Here is a 21,873-nt window from a genome sequence, read left to right on the forward strand (position 1 = left end):
TAGTCACAAAAAATGTTTTTTTTTTGTTTTGTTTTTACTGAGGAATTGCTGCATTTCCATCATGCCCTTTTCCTAACCCCACAACCAAGTGGTTTTTGTGCCTAAACCTAACCACACCTTGGACAAAGCATTGCTGAAACGTAAAGTTTCAAAATATCTGCTACATAATAACATGCAAGTATGACATATCCATGGTTTGCAGAAGTGTACAATGCCAGCATTTTTTCTGGAGATTGGGGTGGAGGCTTGGACACAGTTGTATGCATGACATACAACAACAACAACAACAACAAAAAACAGAGAGAAGAGAGATGATCAGTGTATCTGCTACCCTCTGGATTTGGTTTATCATAATCAGTGGCAGCTTTTAAGACTGTGAGGCTTTAGCCCAGATGCCAGAAGAAAATGTTTGCATTGTACTTTTGTGCAAACCAAGAGTACATTACATTTGCACATTCTTACATATTATATCAATGTTTCTAAAGTGATGTAGTATATGGGCTATATAGGAATTTGCCATCTGGGGGTGGAGGGGATGGTGGATGGTATGACACCAAGGTGAGATGCCTGCCAAGCTGCAGACCACTGCTCGAGACCAACAAACAAAAAAAACTGTTTGTTCTTAAGCGAGTCACTGCGTGTCTCTGGCGTATTATTAGGCACCAAACATGGGTGTTTGGTAAGGGCCTATCGCTGTTTTTCCAGCGGCATTATAGGTACCAAAAGATTCTGTTTTGTGCAACCCGTAACTGTTTTTCAAGATGGATACTTCCACAAAAAGTGGTTGGTTTTTACTGAGAAATCACTCCTTATTTCTCCGGATAGACAACGCTTTGCCTCTAAAGCCAGGTATTTTCAACCCAAACATTCTTTTCCTAACCATAACTAAGTAGTTTTTGTGACTAAACCTAATCACACGTTAACCACAGTGTTGCTGAAAAATAAAGTGTCTACACATGCAAAAGTAACATTGCTGTGGTTTGAAGAAACATACAATGCCAACAGTTTTTCTGGCGATTGCGTTGGAGGCTTGGGTTCAGTTGTATGCATGAAAATAATAAAAAACATGATCTTCCACAAGACAAAAAAAAGACAGAAGAGCACCCTGAGATAATCAGTGAAGACATAAGAGAATGAAGAATGAGGGAAGAGACAGAAAGCAGTGCATGATAGTAAAAAAGTGAATGAAATATGGATGGATGATGGGAAATGAGGAAAAAATGGGCGAGACAGTGATACTAATGTGATACTTAAAACATTGTTTACTACCAAGGAGATCAGAGCCCAACTCATCAACATAACATTTCCCACCCTGCTGCCGCTGAGTAAAGAGGCGAGATGGTGGAAATGTGAGAGAGGCCGATGAGTGGAACAGAGGGCGGGTACGCAGTGAGTTATGGTCTAACACATATTAACACACCCAGGGTTTGAGACATCCCAGGGCCAAGCTGCTGCTGCTTTTCTTGGACGGGGATCCTGCAACATGGACGGAGTGATGGTGATGGAGATTAGCGACTTCAAAGCCTGCTGAGAGCCAACAACCAAAGACTTAAACCACATTACAGAGCGGGCTTAAGATCAGATCTGTCAAAATAAAAAGTTAATGTTAAAGGCGTACCAAGAATGATGAGGGTAGATTCCCGAGGTTAATGCACATGCATAGACACTTACGCAGTAGACGAAGGGTGTGTGTTAGTTTTGTGTGTTATTAGTGAAATGGATATCTCTGTACTTCTAAGCAGCATGTCTATCAGTAACTACAATTAGCCAGAGGTCATTGCCATGGCCACCAGTGGCCCGTGACCACTTATAGCCCTCTGCTCCCTTCCTCCCGCCCTCTTTCTTCCCCCTCTTCCTTATCTTTCTTTCTCTGGATGCCTGAGAAGCAATAACTAACGTGTTGGCCTGCCGACACGCACCACCAACCACAGAATCCTGATTAGCAAAATGTCTGTATCAAGTCGTCACCACAACATAAAGATGTTTGTGTGTGTCCGTATGTAGCAGCAGATCTGTTGTGTGTCTCGGGTGGCTGGTTTGAGTAATAGCACTGCAGATCACAGTAGTAGGGCCCTGTGGGAGTGATACATCATTTGAAAAACTCCTTGCATGTACACCCACCCTGACTCCAGAAAACACACACACACCCCGGCCTCGAGTCTGGACACAGTAGGCTAGTAACCCTTAAAGTTAATGAGGCCTCCAGGCTTCTTCAGATCAGCAGAAGGTCGTGGCACCTCTGCGAGCTGCAAAGACAGCAGCGAGACAGAATGACTTAAATGGGTCAACCAGAAGGGATGAGCATGAAGACCCATCTGATGGTTATCGTTACTTATGTAGAATGGTGTTACATGAACACTGTTCTACGCCGTTAATGACTAGTAATTATGACAGAAGAACTCACTTTAAACTCACTCATAGACAGAGAGAGGAGTCAGGACTGAAACATGCTTCAACAAAGATGTATGCAATCATCTATTACATACATCATCTTTTACAGGGAGAAGAGGGTGCTGCCATGTTGGTATGACGATAAGTTTCTCTGTCAGTCAGTCCACTGCTTTGGTCCAGTTTGAAATGCCTCACGAATACATTACATTACAACCCTGGGGTGGACAGTTTTTTTACAAACAGTTCATAGTCTCAAAAGGGTGACGTTAACCTACTTTGATGATCCCGATATTTATTCCAGCGCCACCAGCTGTTTGACATTTTTGGGTTTTAGTAAGATATCTTGACAACATTTATAACTACACACATTGTCCTGAAATTTGTTAGAGACATAAATGGATGGATCCTATTTGCTTCTCTAAATTTTCCTTCACTAGCAGGTCAAAGTTTTCATTTATGCAGTAACATCTACTCCCTAGATTACCACAAATTTTGGCACAAACTTTTAAAGCTACCAGGCGATGAAGCCGAACAGCTTTGGCGGTCTCCTGACTTTTTATCTGGCACCATCATCTGGTCAAAATTCAAATTTGTCTAATACTTCAGGACTGTGACATCACTCATGTTTTGAAGCCTCAAGTTCACCATTTTGGCTGTCGCCATCTTGGAATTTTTAGCCAGAAGTGACCATATTTCAATTCAACCCCTTTAACACTGCCTGGCCATGGCATGAATTTTGTGCTGTTTTCGACCGAGCCATAATTAAAGGTATTGAAAGAGGTACGATTGCGTAATGGGGGTGGGGGGTAGAGTTGTCTTGTCTTTAAGCCAGCAGTGAACATAGTAACAGCGCCCCTGTAAAAGAGGCAGCAAGCAGGATGGGACCACAGACAGGATGGCTGTGACATTTTGATTACATGTTATGTGTGCGTCTCACCACCGAGAGATTTAAAGAGCAGCTAATAGCAGTTAGAAGCTAGCTCAAAGAACAGCGGCTGAAAATGTCCACAAATTGGGAAAACGACGAGGTTCAGGAGGTCCTTACCCTCCAAGCAGAGGACCAGATCAGTCGCCATATAACAGGGATGGTAAGTAATTGTTATTGCCACGCCACTGCTATTGTCACACTAAAGGCTGACGCTGTTGTTTTACATGTCACATCCGTCAGGCCTCTTTTGCTTCCCATATGCTGCCATTGTTTGGTTCTGTGTCAACAAGCAAAGGCCGCATAAAGAAAAGACTTCGTTGTAGTCCTATAGCGCTGTCTCTGTGTAAAGAAGGTAGTGCAGTTGTTATAAACAAGGAAATTAGCTATAGAGACGAAAAAATGTTTTTTTGTTCCAGGCTGTAAACATTCATTTCTGCTTCTAAGTTGGGCATATTAACATGGGGGTCTACAGGGATTGACTTGCTTTTGGAGCCAGCCTAAAGTGGCCATTGGAGGAACTTCCCTTTTTAGTCACTTTGCATTTGCTTAATTTTTTAGGGAAGGCTGCCGCTCGACTGAAACATGCTTCTCTGGGCTGCTAGAAGGTAAACATGTACGGAGTTCGGTTAGAGACATTCACATGGCTGTTACTTTGATACCTGTACACACACAACATGTGTAACAATGTTTTTTTTCCTTCTCTGCTTTTAACCTGCCTTCCAACAGGAATTTATTTAACCAATGTCCTTCCTCGATGCACAGGTCTGAACAACTTGTTGTTGGGATTTGGCAGGAGTGTGTTTGCTCCTCTACAAGTCTCTGCAACGTAGAGTGATGGTGCGTGAGAAGTCCAAATTTCTGAGTCTCAGTCAGAAATTTCAACAGGAACGCCCCATGAAGTTGGATTTGCAATTCAGAAAGTCATAAGGAACTTCACCTACACCAACCTCAAAATCCGAGATGGCTGCCTCATGCATCAACAGGGGTCAATACTGCAGTAATAAGCTGTTTATTAGCACCCCTGTCTTATTTGTGTTTCATTAAATCAGTCATAGTCACAGTTCTGTCCAGCTCCTATCTGTGGACTTGTTGCTGTGGTTTTTGTGTGCACAAAATACAGTGATATGCATTGTTATCAACTGGTATTGCTAACAGTGGCTAACCTGGCGTGAACTGGTTTTGTAAACATCTTGATTTTCTGACTTGTTACACTAGAATGCGGTCAACTCAGATGTGACATCATTCCCAGCTCCAACCTCCGGGGTAAGTGGAACACAGGATTACCCATAACGCCCTTCTCTGCGTAGATTAGATTAGAGACATTTACATACATTATTTGCAGAAGCTTAAAGCCAGCTTTAGTCTAATGGGGAAACTATTGTAATATCTCAGCTACACATAATCCATATCTGTCGTCCAGGGCATCAAACATGCATTGACAAGCTGGTTATCCCGCAGCACTGGGGTTGTTACAACATGGAGGCAAAACAAAGAAGCAAAATGGGTTTTTTATATTTAGGTTGAAAAGGGTTTTCTTTTTGTTTTGTTTTCTATTTCTGTGTCGTCTGGTTCTGTAAATGTGGCAGCCGGCTGCAGCACATATGTACATTACATGAAAGTATGTTAGCAAATGCCTGCATGAATGTCTTTATACTCTGCCTGTGCATGTTAGAAGACCCACCGATGCAAAAGTATGTTCCAGGCTTAAGGCGGTAGCATGTATTTCAACATATAGCACATGAAGGTGACACATTTTAATTTAGACGGTACAAAATTGAGAAAGAGGAAAGCCACAGATTGATCTCTGTGAGGGCTCCTAACTCAGCTGAGGAGAGGAGGAGACATAACAGTACGGAGAGCCTGAGAAGCCTGGAGTAGAGACGAGAGAGAGACTGACAGACGGGGACACAAAGGGAGTGAAAAGAAAGGCAGCAGCAGAAAGGGGATGAAAGGGAATGTGAGAGAAAGAGGTAATGGCAGATTAGACGGGAACTGAGCAAGTGTAAAGGAGAGTGAAAGGGAAAGAACGCAGGAAGGGGGAGCGATTTGTCTGGCTCAGATGGAGTCAATATTTGCTCCATTCCACCAATCCTGTGCCAGGGTCCGGATCAAAGCAGGGCGTGTGTGCTCTGAAAAGGGCGCAGAGAGCCAGAGGAGAAAACGGCTGACATCTTTACAGTCAGAAAGAAAATCAAGAGCGATACTTTTTCAATAAAAGCATTTTGAAGTTCTGTGGAACTGTAAGCATGGCCCATTGACGGACCTCAGGTGGGAAGATCATTATGGAGGAGAATAGAAAGAGAAGGGAGGGTTTAAAAGGGGTAAAAGAGGGAGATAAGAGGATCGATGGGTGGAGCGCTCTAATGAGGAGTTACAGTCGACAGTGGCGAGACAAGGACATGAGAGGAAGAGAGAGAGGTCGGCTCAGTTGGACCCTAATTGGCTGACGAAACTGCTGAAATAACCTTGTTCCAATTATTCTCACAAAGAGCAATTGTTATCTATTCAGAGAAGCCACTGGGCCACATATGTACACATAACAACAACAAACAACAGGATCTATGTCTGTGTGAATGGGCATGTAAGGTATGGCTTGGCACAATGCAGCCATGTTTGGCACTGGACACACCGGCCTACAAGAGACCTTTAAAAGCAGAACAGCGCAGCTGGGTTATAATAAGTGCTGCGGTATGTTTATGGTCGATTGGTTATAGACTACTGCATATTGTATCTCAGCCTGAATTTCAATTAGCTGCCGTTGCTAGTGGATTCCTGGCATGCTTATTCAAGGAGATCTCGGTCGATGATGATGGATCTGACAGCTATCAGTAATGTACTGTCATTACTTTTACATTACCGTGCTATATTTAACAGATGGATGCTCTGTTTGACTCCCAAAAATGGCTGCATGAACTGAGAGCAGCAGGCTTTTATCACATATAAGGAATTATTTCTTTTGGCAGCTCCACAGGAAGCTATTTTAATGCTTTTAATACTGCCACTAAAACTAATAATAATAATCACGACTATCAGATTAATTTGAGACGGGGGAAGGTAGACTGCAGCCACACTCAGGGCTCTGTGAGACTGTACTTAGGTACTTTGCTTTGAGCTAAATGCTAACACAAGCATGCTATTATGCTCTCAGTGACAATGTTGACATGCTGATGTTTAGCAGGTTTAATCTTGACAATGTTCACTGCCCTAGTTTAGCGTTATCGATTGTTGATTCTGCGTATCAGTTTAATTCGTTATCGATTCCCCTAAGTGATGGATGAAAACAGGAATCCTACACAGGTTTTCAGCGTCGACGCAACCGTTTTATTATCTGAGTCTGAACAGATGCAGTTTAGAAACAAAGAAGAAAAAAACGCATTATCATTTTACAGTGCAGACATAAAAAGAAGCACTGATGTCATCTTTCTTCGAGAAATGAAGCCAAGCTTTGGACCGTTTCTTACTCTCCACCATGGATGTATAAAGAGAACTGGATACAGCATTAGGAGCCACACTCTGTTCATTCCTATAAAAGCTGTTCAGTGGCACATGTAGCCAAAAAATATAAGATCAGCATATAAAGTTACCCGGATGATCAGCACTGCTTCCACATGATTGGGCCCACAGAGCAAGAGCATGAGAGACTACTTCCAGGTTTAGACCTCCATTGACTTGAGTGGGGATAAAATAATTTAATCTAAACTCTCCAAACAATAGTAGACTGAATTGATCAATGAATGTATGGCATTAGAAAAAATCTGCTGATTTACAGAAAATAAGTCTAGAGGGAGAAGTCTTCTTGGTCCAAATGAAAACACGATGGCAAAAGCAAAACAAAAATTGGCTTCAAAGTCCAGCACACTTCCCGAGGGGCCTGCTCTCCACCATAGCTTCCTATTTCTAGCAACATAGAGGCCTGAGTTTGACGTCATTGTTTTGAAATGTGCAACTGTCAGGAAAAATATGCCGGCATCACTAAAAGGAATTGATAAGCTTGAACGAATACAATTCTTATGAATTGGACAATTTGGAACCAGTTCTGGATTCCCATCTCGTAGCATGTCAGCATGCTAATCTGCAAATTGGTCCAAAGTAAAACTGAGGCTGACGGGAACGTCATTAGTTTTGCAGGTATGTGGTCATAAACTAACATATGGGGCAATTTACATTTTTGAGCTGATGATGGGACTGGAGGGAATGTTAAGAATTTTTAGGGCACCTAACAAAGCTGAGAAGTCATTACAATTCATCCTGAGGGGGACATTAATGTCTGTACCAAATGTCTTAACAATCCATTCAATAGCTGTGGTGGTGGACTGACATACAGACATTGGCATCCATAGAGCCATGCTGCTGGTGTGGAAAAGAAATGGTCTTGAGTGAAAAAAAAATGTTAAAAAATCCTGCTAAGTATCTAAAAATGCCTCTATTATATCAAAATATTAATTGGTTTAAAAAGACAAACCACCAAAGCCTCAAAAATAAATCAAAAACGCTCTTTTCCAACTATTTATTTCTGCATATAAACCTTGGGTAGATTAACCTACTGTGGCAGCTCCAGGGCAGAAATGTACCATGAGCCCCCACCAACCGTTGTGCGGAGGGGCCCGAATCTCAACACAACAGAGATGTAAGGCTGGACAATAAAGCAGGACTCTGAGAGAGGCCCCCGTCAGTTCAGTTGATACTGTGCCTGAATAGTGCATATTCCCACACAAATTTGCATTTAATCAAATAACCAAATAACAAATGAATCAAGGTGAATTTGGGGAGCACAGGGCGCCTCGGCATTTGGGGCCCTGCGGCAGTCAACGGGCTTGCTTGAATTGTAATCCAACCTCAGTAGAAAACTATTCTCCCTAAATATTATCTGAGGGCTGCACACTATGTGAAACATAGACAGTCTGGAAGATTAAAAAGTGCAGGAAATCTCAGAGAACTTACTGTTAATGTGTATACAGACAAAATATTGTTTAAAGGAATAGTTCAGCTCTTAATAATGCTTAATAATGCTTTTTTGCTTTCTTGAACAGTTAAATGAGAAGATCAACAACTCTCTCATGTCTGTAATAACCCATCATGGAGCGTTTTTTGGGTTAATTAACAGTGGCGGATCTTCCTGTCTTCCTAGGGCACAATCCAGAGGGGGGCACCAAAATTGCACCACATTTTTTATTTTTATTTTTTTACGTTCAAAAAAAAAAAAAAAAAGGAAAAGAAAGAAACTGAACATAAAGGAAAAATGATCCAAAGGTCTGATGCTAACAGTCGTCCTGTAGAAGGGGTGCCACCTCTAGTCCTGGCCTGAACATGCTTGAACATAGATGGGTGTGTCGGAGTGTACGTGTAGAGCATGAGAGTAACAGAAAACGAAAAGACAAAAAGCCATCTGAGGAGCAGAAATTTGCACATACCGTATTCTTTTCACTCTGTCGTTTGTGTTGACTTCTTTTTAACTGTTGTTCTTGATGTAATAGATACAATAAATATAAAAGATAATGACAATAATGAAGTATTGGGGGGCAGGGTTCTTGGGCGCCTAATGTGCTATGTCCGCCACTAGGATTAATCAAGGAGATTAGTCTTGCCTTCTGAGCTTTAAGCTGTACTGCATATGAAAGCAGTATTGATTCTCTCATCTAAAGCTTGACACGAAAGCAAATAAGCGAATTTCCCAAATTGCTGGACTATTCCTTAAATTCAAACACTGTTAGCTCTGTCAGCACTGTTGCTGTTGTTTAGCGTTTTATGGAGTTAGCACCTTTAGCTGCTAGCACCAGCTCAGCCACCTCCATGCTGAGAACCGTGTCCAGACAACTTATGCTCTGAGTTTCGTATAGAGCTCCCTAAATATTGCAACACATTCTTACTCCCAACTTGTCAAATCCTGATGCTCGGTCAGTGTCCCTGCATGTCAAAATATGCCACGCTAGGTACCCTCCTGTGTCAGTTTTGGATGTTCAGAGACGGCCATCAGTTTACACTCCTTACAATACATGTTTAGTCCCGTTTCAAAATTAACTTCCCTTTTTACAGGAAACTTACAGTTTCTGCTCGTTAATACGGTCTTTCTCAAAATAAACTTAGAGCATAGAAAAAACTCTTTGTTTTTAGGTTTACTTCCTTCGGTTTTAAGCAGCAAAATAATGTGGTAAAGCTTAGAAAAAAACATTATGGATCAGCTTAAAATAAGTACATTGTTCCTAACGTTAATATAACGATGCATGTTATATGTCAGTGTTTAGTATGCCACATATATTAGCACAATATGTTGTTACTAAAACAGCTTGACTGACTTTTGTTTTCACACAGGGAACAAACAGCGGGCTCCCAGGTGAAAGTCCAGAGTGTGTTTGACCCCTCCACTTCCCCAACATCCCACCCTGTACGGACTGTCTTGCTCCTTATACAACAGTAGTTGCCGCCATCCGCCACTTAAAAAGGTGCCTCTCTGCGTCAATGTCTGACACCAAGGGCCACTGACCAAGTGTTGGCATTTGACGAGTTCGGAGTGAGACCATGTTGAATATTTAGAAGAGGCCAGATGCATGTCTTCTGTACTGAAGTATGCTGTACTCACAAAAACACACATGCACACCAATGGTTAAGCTGGTGTTCTGTCAAATATTTAAGCAACAACAAATCAACTCTCTGCCACATGTATTTACATTCAGAGATATTAGAAAATAAATAATTGGACATCAATCATACACAGAAACAGTTTGGAAATAGAGTTTCATGACCCCTGTAACATTTCAAAAACGCCCTGATCTACGTCAAGAGATTTGGCCGTGTACTCCAGCGCCTCCTCCCCTCCTTAGCCCTGTGTGAACTATCCAGCCAGTCTCTTCTTCATTCAGCCAGGTTTAAGTTACCTCCACAAGCAGGAATCCTGAAAACAACCTGAGGTCACACTCTGAGGTCAGCCTCTCCTCCTCTTACTCCCAAAGGTTTCACTAGTTCCAGCACAGCATACTGAGATGCGGGAGGGGAGTGAAAGTTTATTTAACGTGTACAGTCGATTGTGTAGTGCTGAATTCTGAATGAGCGCTTCTACTGCGGCTTCAGTTACAGCTATAGCATAGTTGGAAAAGGAGCAATTATTTGATCAACGTGCTACAATAAACGTCTGGTTTGCAAATAATTTATTCCATGCCTGTGCAGGGATAAATGACTTTCCAGTAACTATCACATCATTTTCATTTCCCTCACACCCAAAATGTTGTCTGAGCAAAAGTTAATCAACTCTTGCAGCTATCAGCTTTCACTTTCGAATAGTTAACTTGCGTCTTGGAAGTCTCTGAGTCTGGATGTTTGCCCCACCCTCAGGTTCTCTGTCAGACTTCTTTAGTCTGCCTTGGCTTTTTTTGCGTTCTGTAACATTTAAACAACACAAGCAGCACTGTGGGATATCAGAGCACGGGCGTCTTCCACATGGGTTGGCACAGAGTCACGCAAGCAAATTCAAAACTGATGCTTGCCTCCCGAGCCTTCTCTTCTACTCCTCCTCATGAAAAACCAAGAATTTACAGTGTGCAGGAGGAGAATGGCCACTGTAAATATTTGTAAATTTACAGAGGGGGTTTGGTTTATTCCCCTCGCTTACTAAACCATCCTGAGAGTCAACATGACCTCTGACCTTCCCCCGAACCCATAAACTCCTCCCTCCTGAGAGCAATTCAACAGGTTGGCTAGAACAATAAACCGAATGCCTCTTTTGCACAGAGCGACTTTCTTTCTCTGGCCTCTGTCTACTCTCTCTTCTCTCTAGGTATCCCACTCTGATGAGAGCAGGATAGGAAATCAGGTCAGCACTGTGTTGAGCATAGCAGACATACTTGGGAGCAGACTGAGGCCAGGCTGAGACTGTACACTACTGTGCTCCGTTAAGAGCTATCTGTGTATCTTTGTGAGTTGTGACTTCCCCGGTCTGGCACAGTCACCAGCTCAGAGTGAGTGCGTGCATGCAGGAGCATCTATTACCTTTAAATTAATGTAAAGCCAAGTGCAAGCACACTTCTAAATCAAAGGCGTGAACTGCACACCGGTGGATTAAAGCGGAGACCATCTGACGGGTCGAGAGAGCAGCCAGATCAAATAAGGAGCAACATACCCCGAAAAACTCTTTGTATAAACTGAGAGGTGGGACGGAGCTGAGCAGAGTTACTGGACCCAGAAGAGTGAGGGGGGAAAGGAAAGAAGAGACGGAGAGGGAGTTGGCGAGAAGGGAAAGAGAGCCGAGCCTGTTAGGCCTGGCAGTGCGGGTGGGCTGAGGTTTTGGGGTCGAAGAAGAAAGCTTTCTGACAACTTTATTCCGCTGGTTTACATCTAAAAGAAAGGATTTTTTAGCTTGATTGTTGCTCAGCGCTGCAAACAAAGCAGTCCCCACCCAGCTGCATAGTTAGGTGTTTTATATGCGAGCTTGCGCTGCAATGCTGTCACATATTTGCATGAAAAACATTTAGCCCCGGCACACCTGTTGAAACGAGTAAACAGTCCAAATGATCAAGTGATATTCCCTCAGGTGGTCATTTACAAGCCTTATCCAAACATTACCGTCTTCAGCACACACATACACTCAAAGGCATGGAGAGGGAGTATACTATTAGTCCAAATCAGTGTGTGTGTGTGTGTGTGTGTGTTTAGAAAGGGTCAGCGGAGGGTCTTGACCACTGGGTCCCTGTCACTGTTGGGCTCTGAGCCCCTCAGACCTCCTGTTATTGTTTTCAGTGGCTTCACTTTCTAAAGCCGCCATGGCAGTGCTCACATTTCTCTCTCACTCTCCTCACACACTCTCTTTCTTTCTTGCCCCTTCTCTAAAACACACACACACACAAACATGAAACGCATGAGCACACCGACCCACACCCACACACACACACAGGGGTTATTTATAACGGGCTGGAAGGGAAAGGCAGCCCGGCCTCACAGGGCCTATTTTGGGAGGTTCAGCCTTCAATCAGTCAGGCTGACAGTTTCTCAGTGATACCAGGAGAACAATACAGAGCAGCCTGTTTATCTTCCTCCCGTCAGGCTCTGCCTCCCCGCCTGGGTCACCGCCACCCTGCATCCCTCCAGGAAAACTGGACTTCCAGGACAAAAGTTATCTCAAAATCTGTTGCTTTACAACCGCTGCTGGGCTCCCAAAATGCTTCTAGGAAATACTTTCTGTGACTGTAGTGAACACTAAAACTCCTGAAAAGTTGGCTTCAAATCAGATACTTCAGATACTTACGACTAAATAGCAAAGCCAGCCCTACCCATTAAAGATGTAGTCTGTAATTTTTATATAAAAAAAAAAAACACACTAAAAAACTGTCAAACCAGACAGGGCTGATCAAATATGAATCAAGATTATGTTACTGCATTGCCTATTTCTCACCTAAATGTTTTCAGAAACATATTTTAGTGTACTGATTAGATGTTTAAAATACAGACCTTTGGTGCTTTAAGGCCCAGACACACCAAACTGACTTCAGAAAACTAGCGGCAAAGAAGGCCCCCTGCTGCGTCGCCTGTTGTCACGGCCAAAAAAGTTGCACGTGAACACACCGCAAAGACAACTGACGGCCAACCAGCATGTATGTTCTGCACCTGCATGAGAGGAAATAACCCTCCCACCAGCAGACAATGGTAGTCTGTAATCTTATTTTACTATATACTGACGAAAACTCTGTCTGTGTGTCTGTGGGTGTGTCCCACGTTTTTCTCCTCACTGACACGTCAATCCATGTGAAATTTGGCACAGTGGTAGAGGGTCATGGGAGGATGCGAATGAAGCAATATTACATCAATTGGCCAAAGGCGGGCGCTATAGCAACCGACTGAAAATGCAAACTTTGAATGGGCATATCTCATGCCCCGTATGTCGTAGAGACATGAAACTTTGCACAGAGATGCCTCTCCTCATGAGGAACAAATTTGCCTCAAGGACCCATAACTTCCGTTTATACAGATTTTCCGCCATTTTGAATTTCTTGAAAAACACTTAAAATCGATCTCTTAAACTTGGTAGATATGTAGAACAGGATGCCTCAAGGTGACTGGAGAAATTTAACTCTAATTGGCAACTGGGTGGCGCTATAACAACAGAAAAATGCTTAAAAATAGCTAAAATGCAACCGATCGCTGTGGCTCCCCCTGTGGCTGAATGTTGTTGTTTTTTTCTAATTTTTGGTATGACTAAGTCATGGTATGGTATGCTGTACTCAATGGGTATGGACTAGTCCTCATTAAAAAGGAAAACTGGAAGACCATCTTGATGCTAGTTAGCACATTAAAAACACAATCCAATGTTTAAGGAACAAGAAATATTTACTGTGCGTCAATGAACAATAACACAAACCATCACAAACTGTTTCTGTTCAAGAGCTCAATGGCTAATAATCATACCTCATGTAACAGGTTTGCAGGATACACTGCACGCTCACCTACAGCCCAACTTTGATCAACAGCTGACCATTGGTTTGGTGTTTAAGGCCCTTTAGACGACTGTATCCAACATGGCAGCCAGATCACAAACTTTCTCAGTTTACAGCTAAACAGTGCACTAAAATATGTTTCTGAAAACATCTGAAGAGAGAAAAAGGTAAGGCAGTAAAAGAATCTTGATTGATGTTTGATCAGCGCTGCCTAGTATGACAGTTTGAACTCAGTTCATGAGCCGTGACTGACATGATCCACAGCTCCAGTTGTTTTCAGTGCACTGTGGTTTAGCAAATACCATTAGAGGTAGTAGGAAGAGGAGTGAGGGACGTGATTTTTTTTCAGACTATCTGTCACATCTAGCCTACTTCTTTCAGAATATAGTGAGTTGTAGCAAAATGACACATTATTTTTCAATAAAAGTTTCCAACTGTAGCTTTAAGCGTTACAAGCAGTTGCTTTGGCGATAACGAAAAAGAACTAAACTTCCTGAACAAAATTATACAAACATTTCGTGTCATTTTTGCCAACAAATAGTGACAAAACAAAAAGCTCAGAGAGGGATGAAGTGGACAAAGTAGATGTACTAGATGAGTAATCGACTATCTCCTATGAAAGAAGCTCTCCCATAATATTATGGTTTAAAAAAAATTATTCATAGGGTTAGTAATTGAAAGTTATAGAAAAATTCTGTATTAACTGTAGTCAGTTTAACGACAGTGTTGCTGCAGATGAAAAATCTGAGGCGGTAGAAGCTGTTACAGTTCGTCCTGAGGGGACCTTGAACGTCTGTACCAAATGTAATGGTAATCCTTTAAGATATTTCACTCAGAAATTTAATAAGACAAGCACACGGCAGGCAAAACCAAAAATGGCAAGATACCAGAAGGGGTTAGACAGAAAATATGTGTTAGGAATTTGGGTGAATTGACCCTTTAAGACTGCCTTGGGAACAAATCTGAGCTCTTACTGATTTATTCTTGATGTCATACCACATTAGTATTTATAGTACTCCTTGCAGAGAGCCTGTGCTCTAGCTCTGCTGTCGGCTTTGTGCTAAATGAGAAGATAAAATACAGCACAGTTACCAGCCAGCATTGCACAGTAGTTGCGTAGTGATGACACAGACCATTTGCTGAAGTAAACACTGAAATCTCTACTTAATAGATAACAAAATCAGGCTCCTTTCACCCTCTCCACTTCCTCGGTGCTCCCACCCTCTACCCCTACTATCTGTTCTCTGCATACACACACACGTAAACACACACACAAAGCAATCCTTCATTCAACTGGTGGAGTCGCACAGAGTTCATAGGAAATTATTTTTAGCTAAAGGGGTTTACCGAAAAGGAGAGCTGCTGTGGGGGCAGTGTGAAAAAAACTTTTTACTACAGTACATAGTGAGACAATAAAGAGAATTCATTCAGGGAGGCACAGAGCGATATCTGCGGTGTAATGTAAGAGAAGTCCTCATGGGAAAACTACAAACAACTGTCCATCTCTTAAAAGTTAAAGGCCCTAAAAATGTATTTTTTAATTAGCTTCTTCCTACAAGTGATGGAGTTCCACATGAGTGCACTATTTCCTGCTGAAGTAACAACAGTTTGGGCTATGAGAAATTTGTTTTTTCTCTGTACTCTTTTCACTGGTAAAAGTTGATGTCTGTGCACCAGTCAGGATTTGATGGCAGTTGGTAGTTTGTTTGGACAATCTCATCAGGGCTGCCACTAACAATTACTTTCATTTTAATCTGCCAATTTCTTTGCTCAATTCACACGAGAACAGTCAGAGGTCTCTGCATACCTAAAACCGCTGTCGACTAAAATCTACCTGCTACAAGAATGCATTGATTTTCAAGGCCAAAAAAAAAACAAAAACCCCATGTCATAGTTGTAGTCCCTTTCTGCTACTCACAAAATGACCATACAATAATAAAACAATATTGAAAAAATCTAACGCTTAATGTACATCCATTAGCCTCTTTTTCTTATCCGTAGTGAAGGTTATGTCTCATGATGCCGCACCATTACGCACAGCAGAATGTTTATCTGAACATGTGAAATTAATAGCGAGAAAACAACTACATTCTCTATGTGGGCACATTTTACTCGCTGCTGCTTGCAGGTATAGATGGTCAATTCTTTCAATCTGGCTTTATCTTGGCAATTTTTAACAATAGGGGGCGCTAGATAAGACACTTCTAGGAAAAACTGAAGACTGGGGGATTTGAATATTTTACTGTAACAAAGTTACATACACTCAAAAAACAGCTGTGGGTAAATTTTACCTGTTGGCATTTCTGTTGTTAATCATTTTACCTATACAATGTCAGAAAATAGAGAAAATGCCTCACACAATTTCCAAAGTTGGAGCCTTCAAATGTCATGTTTTGTTCAAACAGCAATCCAAAACCTAAATATATTTAGTTTGCTACCATTTATGGCAAAGAGAAGCATCAAATTCAGATTTTCCGAGAGGCTGTAGCCAATAAATGTTTGGCATTGGTGCTTAAAAATAGACTTAAACAATTATTTTTATTTAAGAAACAGAATTGAGCAGGGCCTGCCATGTACTTTTGAGGACCATAAGCAGTGGTTGGAGGGGCCCACCCATTGTCACGTGTTCAGATGGCACTGAACCGACTTGTGTATTGTAATTATTTGTTTAAGCACACATAATGTACAAATAAGCATTTAAAGACTAAACACGACCAATCCGCAGCAGCACTATCTCTAAAATAGACCACTATAAATACAGTATTTGTCTATTACCAACCCTAAAAAAGATTTTCTTTAGTGCCATCATCAGTTCAAAATTTCTATTAATCCAATAGTTTATACCTGCAGAACTAATGTAATTTCCATCAGCCTCTGATGAACTTCCTAATTAGCAAAAATTATCTTGCTAATATGCTAAACCAGTGGTTCCCCAACTGAAATGATGCATGGTTCTGCACCACTTCCAATGCATGGTCAAGTTTGTGAAAGGACTGCGAGGTTAACATAAAGCAGATGATGAATCAACACCAAACAGCACATCTACCAAAACAAAAACAAGAAAATATGACATGACATCTCTCTCTTGGGAACCACTGCACTGACTTAAGATGGTGAACAAGACAAGCATTATACCCCCTGAACAACATTTAGCTCAAAGCACTACTGTGGCTGAATTCAGTCTCACATGACTGTTGACTCTTCAGTCATTTTTCAACACTGTGAGCAGCACAAATTAAATTTGATACATCCTGTCTGTAAGATTCAAGCAGAAATCTCAGACGGACATCTCAAAATATCTCTGACATAAACACAAATAGTGCCTGCGTGCCTAAATAAACTACATGAGATTGATGTTTTGTATTTTTATTTGGGTTAGCTAACCAGTTAACATAGTACTGTTGAGCCTCAGGTCTTCTGATGGCCTTCTGGGATTTCCCCACTTGGCATTACTAGCAGCTACAGCCTGTAAAGACATTAAGATTTTGTGGCATTTCTTACACACAAGCCTCCTTTTTAAAAGTATTTATGATACTACTACGAACTACTAACGATTTCAACTGTGGGTTTGAAACGTGGACACCATTGAGTTTGTTTTAATCAGAGTTTGATTAATATCTTCTTTCAACCTGAGGTGAACGATGTGACTTACAGCGGATGTTTCATCATGAACTTGCCTCACCTTTTCCCTCTGGCCCACTTATAGACCTCTAAAAGAACTAACCGTACAATCCCCTCCACCTGTTTGACAACCAGCTTTGTTGAAGCGGCCGCTTTTGTCCAGTCGACTTGGGTTATCCTCTCCGAGCAGACACCTCCCTTTCGCCCTCGCCCTCTATGTCACTGTTGTGACTGATGTCTTTTCCATCCTGCTGCCCTCTCTCAATTAAAAAGGAAAAACTTCCAATCCTTTTGACCTTTACCTTGACTTGACTGTTTCCACTAAACACACATGAAAACACACAGCCCTGACATGGCTGCTCCCTCTCCTATTTTAGTCAAATCCCCCTCCGTATCCTCCCTTTCTTCCAGTCTTTTAAAGGTATGCCTGGTTTTCTATTCTGAAATCATGACACACACTTACGTAAGCGGGAGGTTCGCATATTTAATGGATTTTAGTGAGTAAATTGCAACTGTAGCTGAGTAATGCTGACTGATAATGATCTTAAAATAGCTTTAAATCTCTTCCCTGTGCTTTTCAGGATTTATCAGCAGATGCCATTGATGTATATATCAACAAGGGAGGAATGTTTTATGTACTTTTATTACAAACCATAGCTGCCATTCCTTCAGATGAAGCTGAAGTATAACAGCTTGAACATGTAAAACATTTCATTACATTAGTGACTCATAATTTCCAGGACTTTATCCATCAAAAGTCGTCTGTGTTGCTCCTGGTGTCTCGTAGCTGTGTGAGGGATGTCAGCACCTCCTCTGTCGGCCTCCTCCCCAGCTGTTTACCCCCTCTGCTCCTCACATTCACTGTTCCACTCTCACTCTCCTTATCTCCCACCACTGGACAAACACAGAAATAATATATAGTCATGGCCATCATCAGTTATAGTAACATCACCAACAATGAACAGGGAGTGAACTGAATAGACAGGCTTTAGTGTAAGTAGCTACAGTTTTCATCCAATTATTCATCTTTACCAAATATGTAGTTGTACTGGGCCAGCTGAGCAGAACGAATCTTCTTATTTAAGGTTGCTCCCTGATCGTCATTCAAGTCAACCATGAAGCCAGCTTCACGAAACTGCTGGACCACCTTAAAAGAGAAGAGGCACTTCTTGGTATCTTGGTAAGATTGTATCTGTACTGTGTGTCTCACTTTAACAAGCAATTATTAATGACAGAAAGAAAGAAAAAAGATCTGAGAGAAAGCACACTTGGTCTGCTGATGTGCCAGAGGGAAATCTTCATCACAGACTGACCTGTTTGCTGTATGACTCACTGCTGCCCCCCACAGGAATGACCATGATCTGTGCTGGGGACAACCACAGGGGCCTGAAAACACAGAGGTGATGAGTTAGGGTACAGCTACTAGATCATAAAAGCCCAACTAAATGTATCTGACTATGTCTCACCATTTCCCTCCAAAGTTTTCAGCCAGTATAGCAATCATCCTCTCCAGAGATCCCAGCACTGCTCTGTGGATCATCACCGGCCTGTGCAACTGTCCGTCCCGACTGAGAAAGGTTTAAAAAACGATAAAAAGGGGGTTATCAACAGAATAAGAGTAGGGTGATAAGACGATCAATGATGTCAACTTATGTATATATGGCCTCCATCAGAGATTTTGCAACAGTGTTTATACTGTAGCTGCTATCCAATAAAGTGGAAACATGCAACTTTTCACCCCCTAGAGTTGCCAAATGGTATCATCATTGGCGCCGTGACAACCAGATTGCTCTCCCTTTCCGTCAGAGTCTAGCAGCTACCACTTGTTCCACCCTCCACCATTTTGGTAACTGGGGATAAACTGCAAGGAACTTACATTAGCCCTTTTTACACAGAGATCAAAGGCTCAAATGACGACCCTTCGTTACGCATGTTTTGCGTCCTCTTTTTTTTTTTTTTTTTTTTTTTTTACATAGCCCTGTTCCAGTTTGTGATTTTAGCTAGCATGCTGGTGTTTCAGAAGCAAAAGAGACGTGACCAGCAACACATCAGCGTTGGCATCTACTGTTACATCTAACATATGCGTCAGGCAGTGCTTTCTAAATAATAACAATGGCATTAAATGACAATAACAATCATTTATGGCCCCTTTTATATGGCTGTTGATCTCGTCCTCTGCTTCGAGCAGTGGTTCCCAGCCACAAGGTCCAGATTTCTCCTTAGTCATTAGTTCAAGGTCAACACAGTTAAATAGATTCAGTGTCATACTAGCGTTTGGCCATGTCGTCAAGCTAGTTTGCTGTCTCTGTCAAGTAGCTGTCCATTTTCTCATTCATTCTACAGCAGGAAGCTGCACTTCAAAATAAAAGCCCTATGCAAGAAATTCACCAAACTTAAAAGAAAAAAAGTGTGTTTTTTACAGACTTGACAAGTTTGCGAGTCACTTGCCGTCCATTCAGAACAGACCTGCGACCCAGTTGGGAACCACTAGCTTATAGGATAAGGAGCTCTCAGACCTCATTGTCTCCCCAATTTGCCAACGTGTTTGATTTCTATTCTTCTCCTTTGAGTTAGCCACTAACTGCTAGTAGCTGCTTTTACAACTCCTGGTGATGGGTCACACAAATAACATGTCGTCAAAACTTCACACCTGTCCCATCTTGCCAGCTCATACTTCTTACACAGTTCAGCTCTGTTACTACCTGCACTGCCGGGTTGAAGGTGAACAACTTTGTCTATCAATTATGTCTTTGTATCTTTTATACAGAACAGCAAGGCCGTTACAACATTCCTACCTTTAACAGGCAGTGTAAAAGGGGCTATTGATAGTCTTTGCTCTCTGGGGATAGCTACCGGTAGCACTGGGGAAAACAAAAGCGCTGTTCTCTTCCTGTTTTGGTTGTTAGGCTTCCTTTGTGCCATAAATCGAGCCTTAATTTTCCCAGGAGATCACACTCGGTGGCAGACAGATTTGCATAAAGGAAGTGAGGCTTATAGGGAACCAATCTAAACACAGATGGTGTCATTATTATAGAGCCATTAAACTCTGCAATTAAGATTTACTTAATAACGATAGGTTCAAGCAAAACAAACAAAAAAAATTATCACACCATGATGTAACGATGCAAATCAATGGACAGTACTGTTTTGTGCAATAAAGTACATTTTTGTGTGAAGTATTTCCTGGATTAACCAAAAATTGGTTTATCATAAAATGTACTATACCATGACAATTATCAATGTTACAATATAACGTTACATAAACTGTGATACTCACTGCTCACTCCTAAATAGAGTGGTCATATCACTTTGATATAAGGAGACCATGACACACACAAGGCATAATAATAATCGGCAGAAAGCTGTTTAAGGCAGTAACAGGGAGCATGGAGTGATAAATCTTTCATGATCAAATTAGGTCACCATGGTGTTATACTTCTGCCATTTTAACTTGTGCAGGACATCACATACGGCATGTGGGTTCATCAAACGGACATGAATATACTACAAAAGTGCAAGTGTGCAGATTTAAATCACTACAGATGTAGGAATGTTTAACACCTCGCGAGCCAAATATGAATATTTATGACTGACTTACCCGACATACTGAAGGTCAAATCTGATGGGCAGCTGGAAGTCCAACTGGATTGTGGCACACTGGTGCTGTCTGCCAATAGCATCTTTGATCTGGATGTCAATCTATGATGAAACATGTGGGAGTGTGTTAGCATTGGGCTTCACCTCTCTGTTCCAGCCAAGATCTACAAATCAGAGCTCTGACGCTGCAGACGCTGTGTGGGACAAACTGCATTTTTGTGGACAGACATGGTAACAAAATAAATTTCCATGAGAAGCTGATCTAGCTAATTGTGGCTAACACACCCTAGCTAGATGGTTGTGTGGAATGTTTGTTTGTTACATGGACCGTGTTAGTGTGTATCTAACCCCACCCTGACTTGACCTACCTTCACTCTCTGTGCCTCCACATGAACTCCATCATGTAACGTCTGCCTCAAGCTGACTTCCTCTTGATGCTGACTGACTTCTTGTGGAGTGAAAATAAAGTTGCCTCCAAGAAAACCGAGGTCATTCACAAGTTACGCCATTTTCTATTTTTATAAAACATAAGTAGCTATTTATTATATATGAACAACTGTCACAAATTACTTTCATTGGTGTTCCTGTGTTAAAGGACAGTCTGAACTATATCATTTAATGCTCAGAAATGTCTCTCTGCAGAGCCAAAAGGAAAACAAAGATGACTGTGTCCTTTTTAATCCATGACGTAAGAACATGAAAGTGATTCTGGAGAAATCTATTAGATAAGATGGAGGGTGAGATTATGAATCATTAAATGTACACACTTTATTTGATTGTTTACCAACTTGGTAAATAAAGTTAGATTAAAGGATTGATACCACCCTCATGAAGTCTTTGAAGTCTTTCTTTCCTACGTAACAACGAAATTAAAACGAGGCTGCACAACAACCCTTTCTCCCTCACTAAGAAATTATG

At 41.6% G+C, this 21,873-nt stretch overlaps 1 protein-coding gene across 3 annotated transcripts in view; it reads right to left on the reverse strand.

Annotated features, from left to right (window-relative positions):
* Positions 1-14,921: 14,921 nt before the first annotated feature.
* Positions 14,922-21,873, reverse strand: part of tars2 (threonyl-tRNA synthetase 2, mitochondrial) — a 44,269-nt gene continuing 37,317 nt past the window's right edge. For 2 of the 3 annotated variants that reach the window (XM_050046053.1, XM_050046052.1), the window contains exon 12: positions 14,922-14,933. Coding sequence is in view for 1 of the 3 variants with exons in the window: in XM_050046054.1 (XP_049902011.1) it covers positions 18,110-18,252; positions 18,391-18,505; positions 18,672-18,744; positions 18,825-18,926; positions 20,957-21,057 (534 nt within the window). In the remaining 2 variants the exon portion in view is untranslated. Of the gene's footprint in view, positions 14,934-17,825; positions 18,253-18,390; positions 18,506-18,671; positions 18,745-18,824; positions 18,927-20,956; positions 21,058-21,873 lie in introns of those variants that run through there. The other variant, XM_050046054.1, reaches the window with a different exon arrangement.

The sequence above is a fragment of the Epinephelus moara genome, chromosome 6 (assembly GCF_006386435.1).
Source record: "Epinephelus moara isolate mb chromosome 6, YSFRI_EMoa_1.0, whole genome shotgun sequence".
Lineage (NCBI taxonomy): Eukaryota > Metazoa > Chordata > Actinopteri > Perciformes > Serranidae > Epinephelus > Epinephelus moara.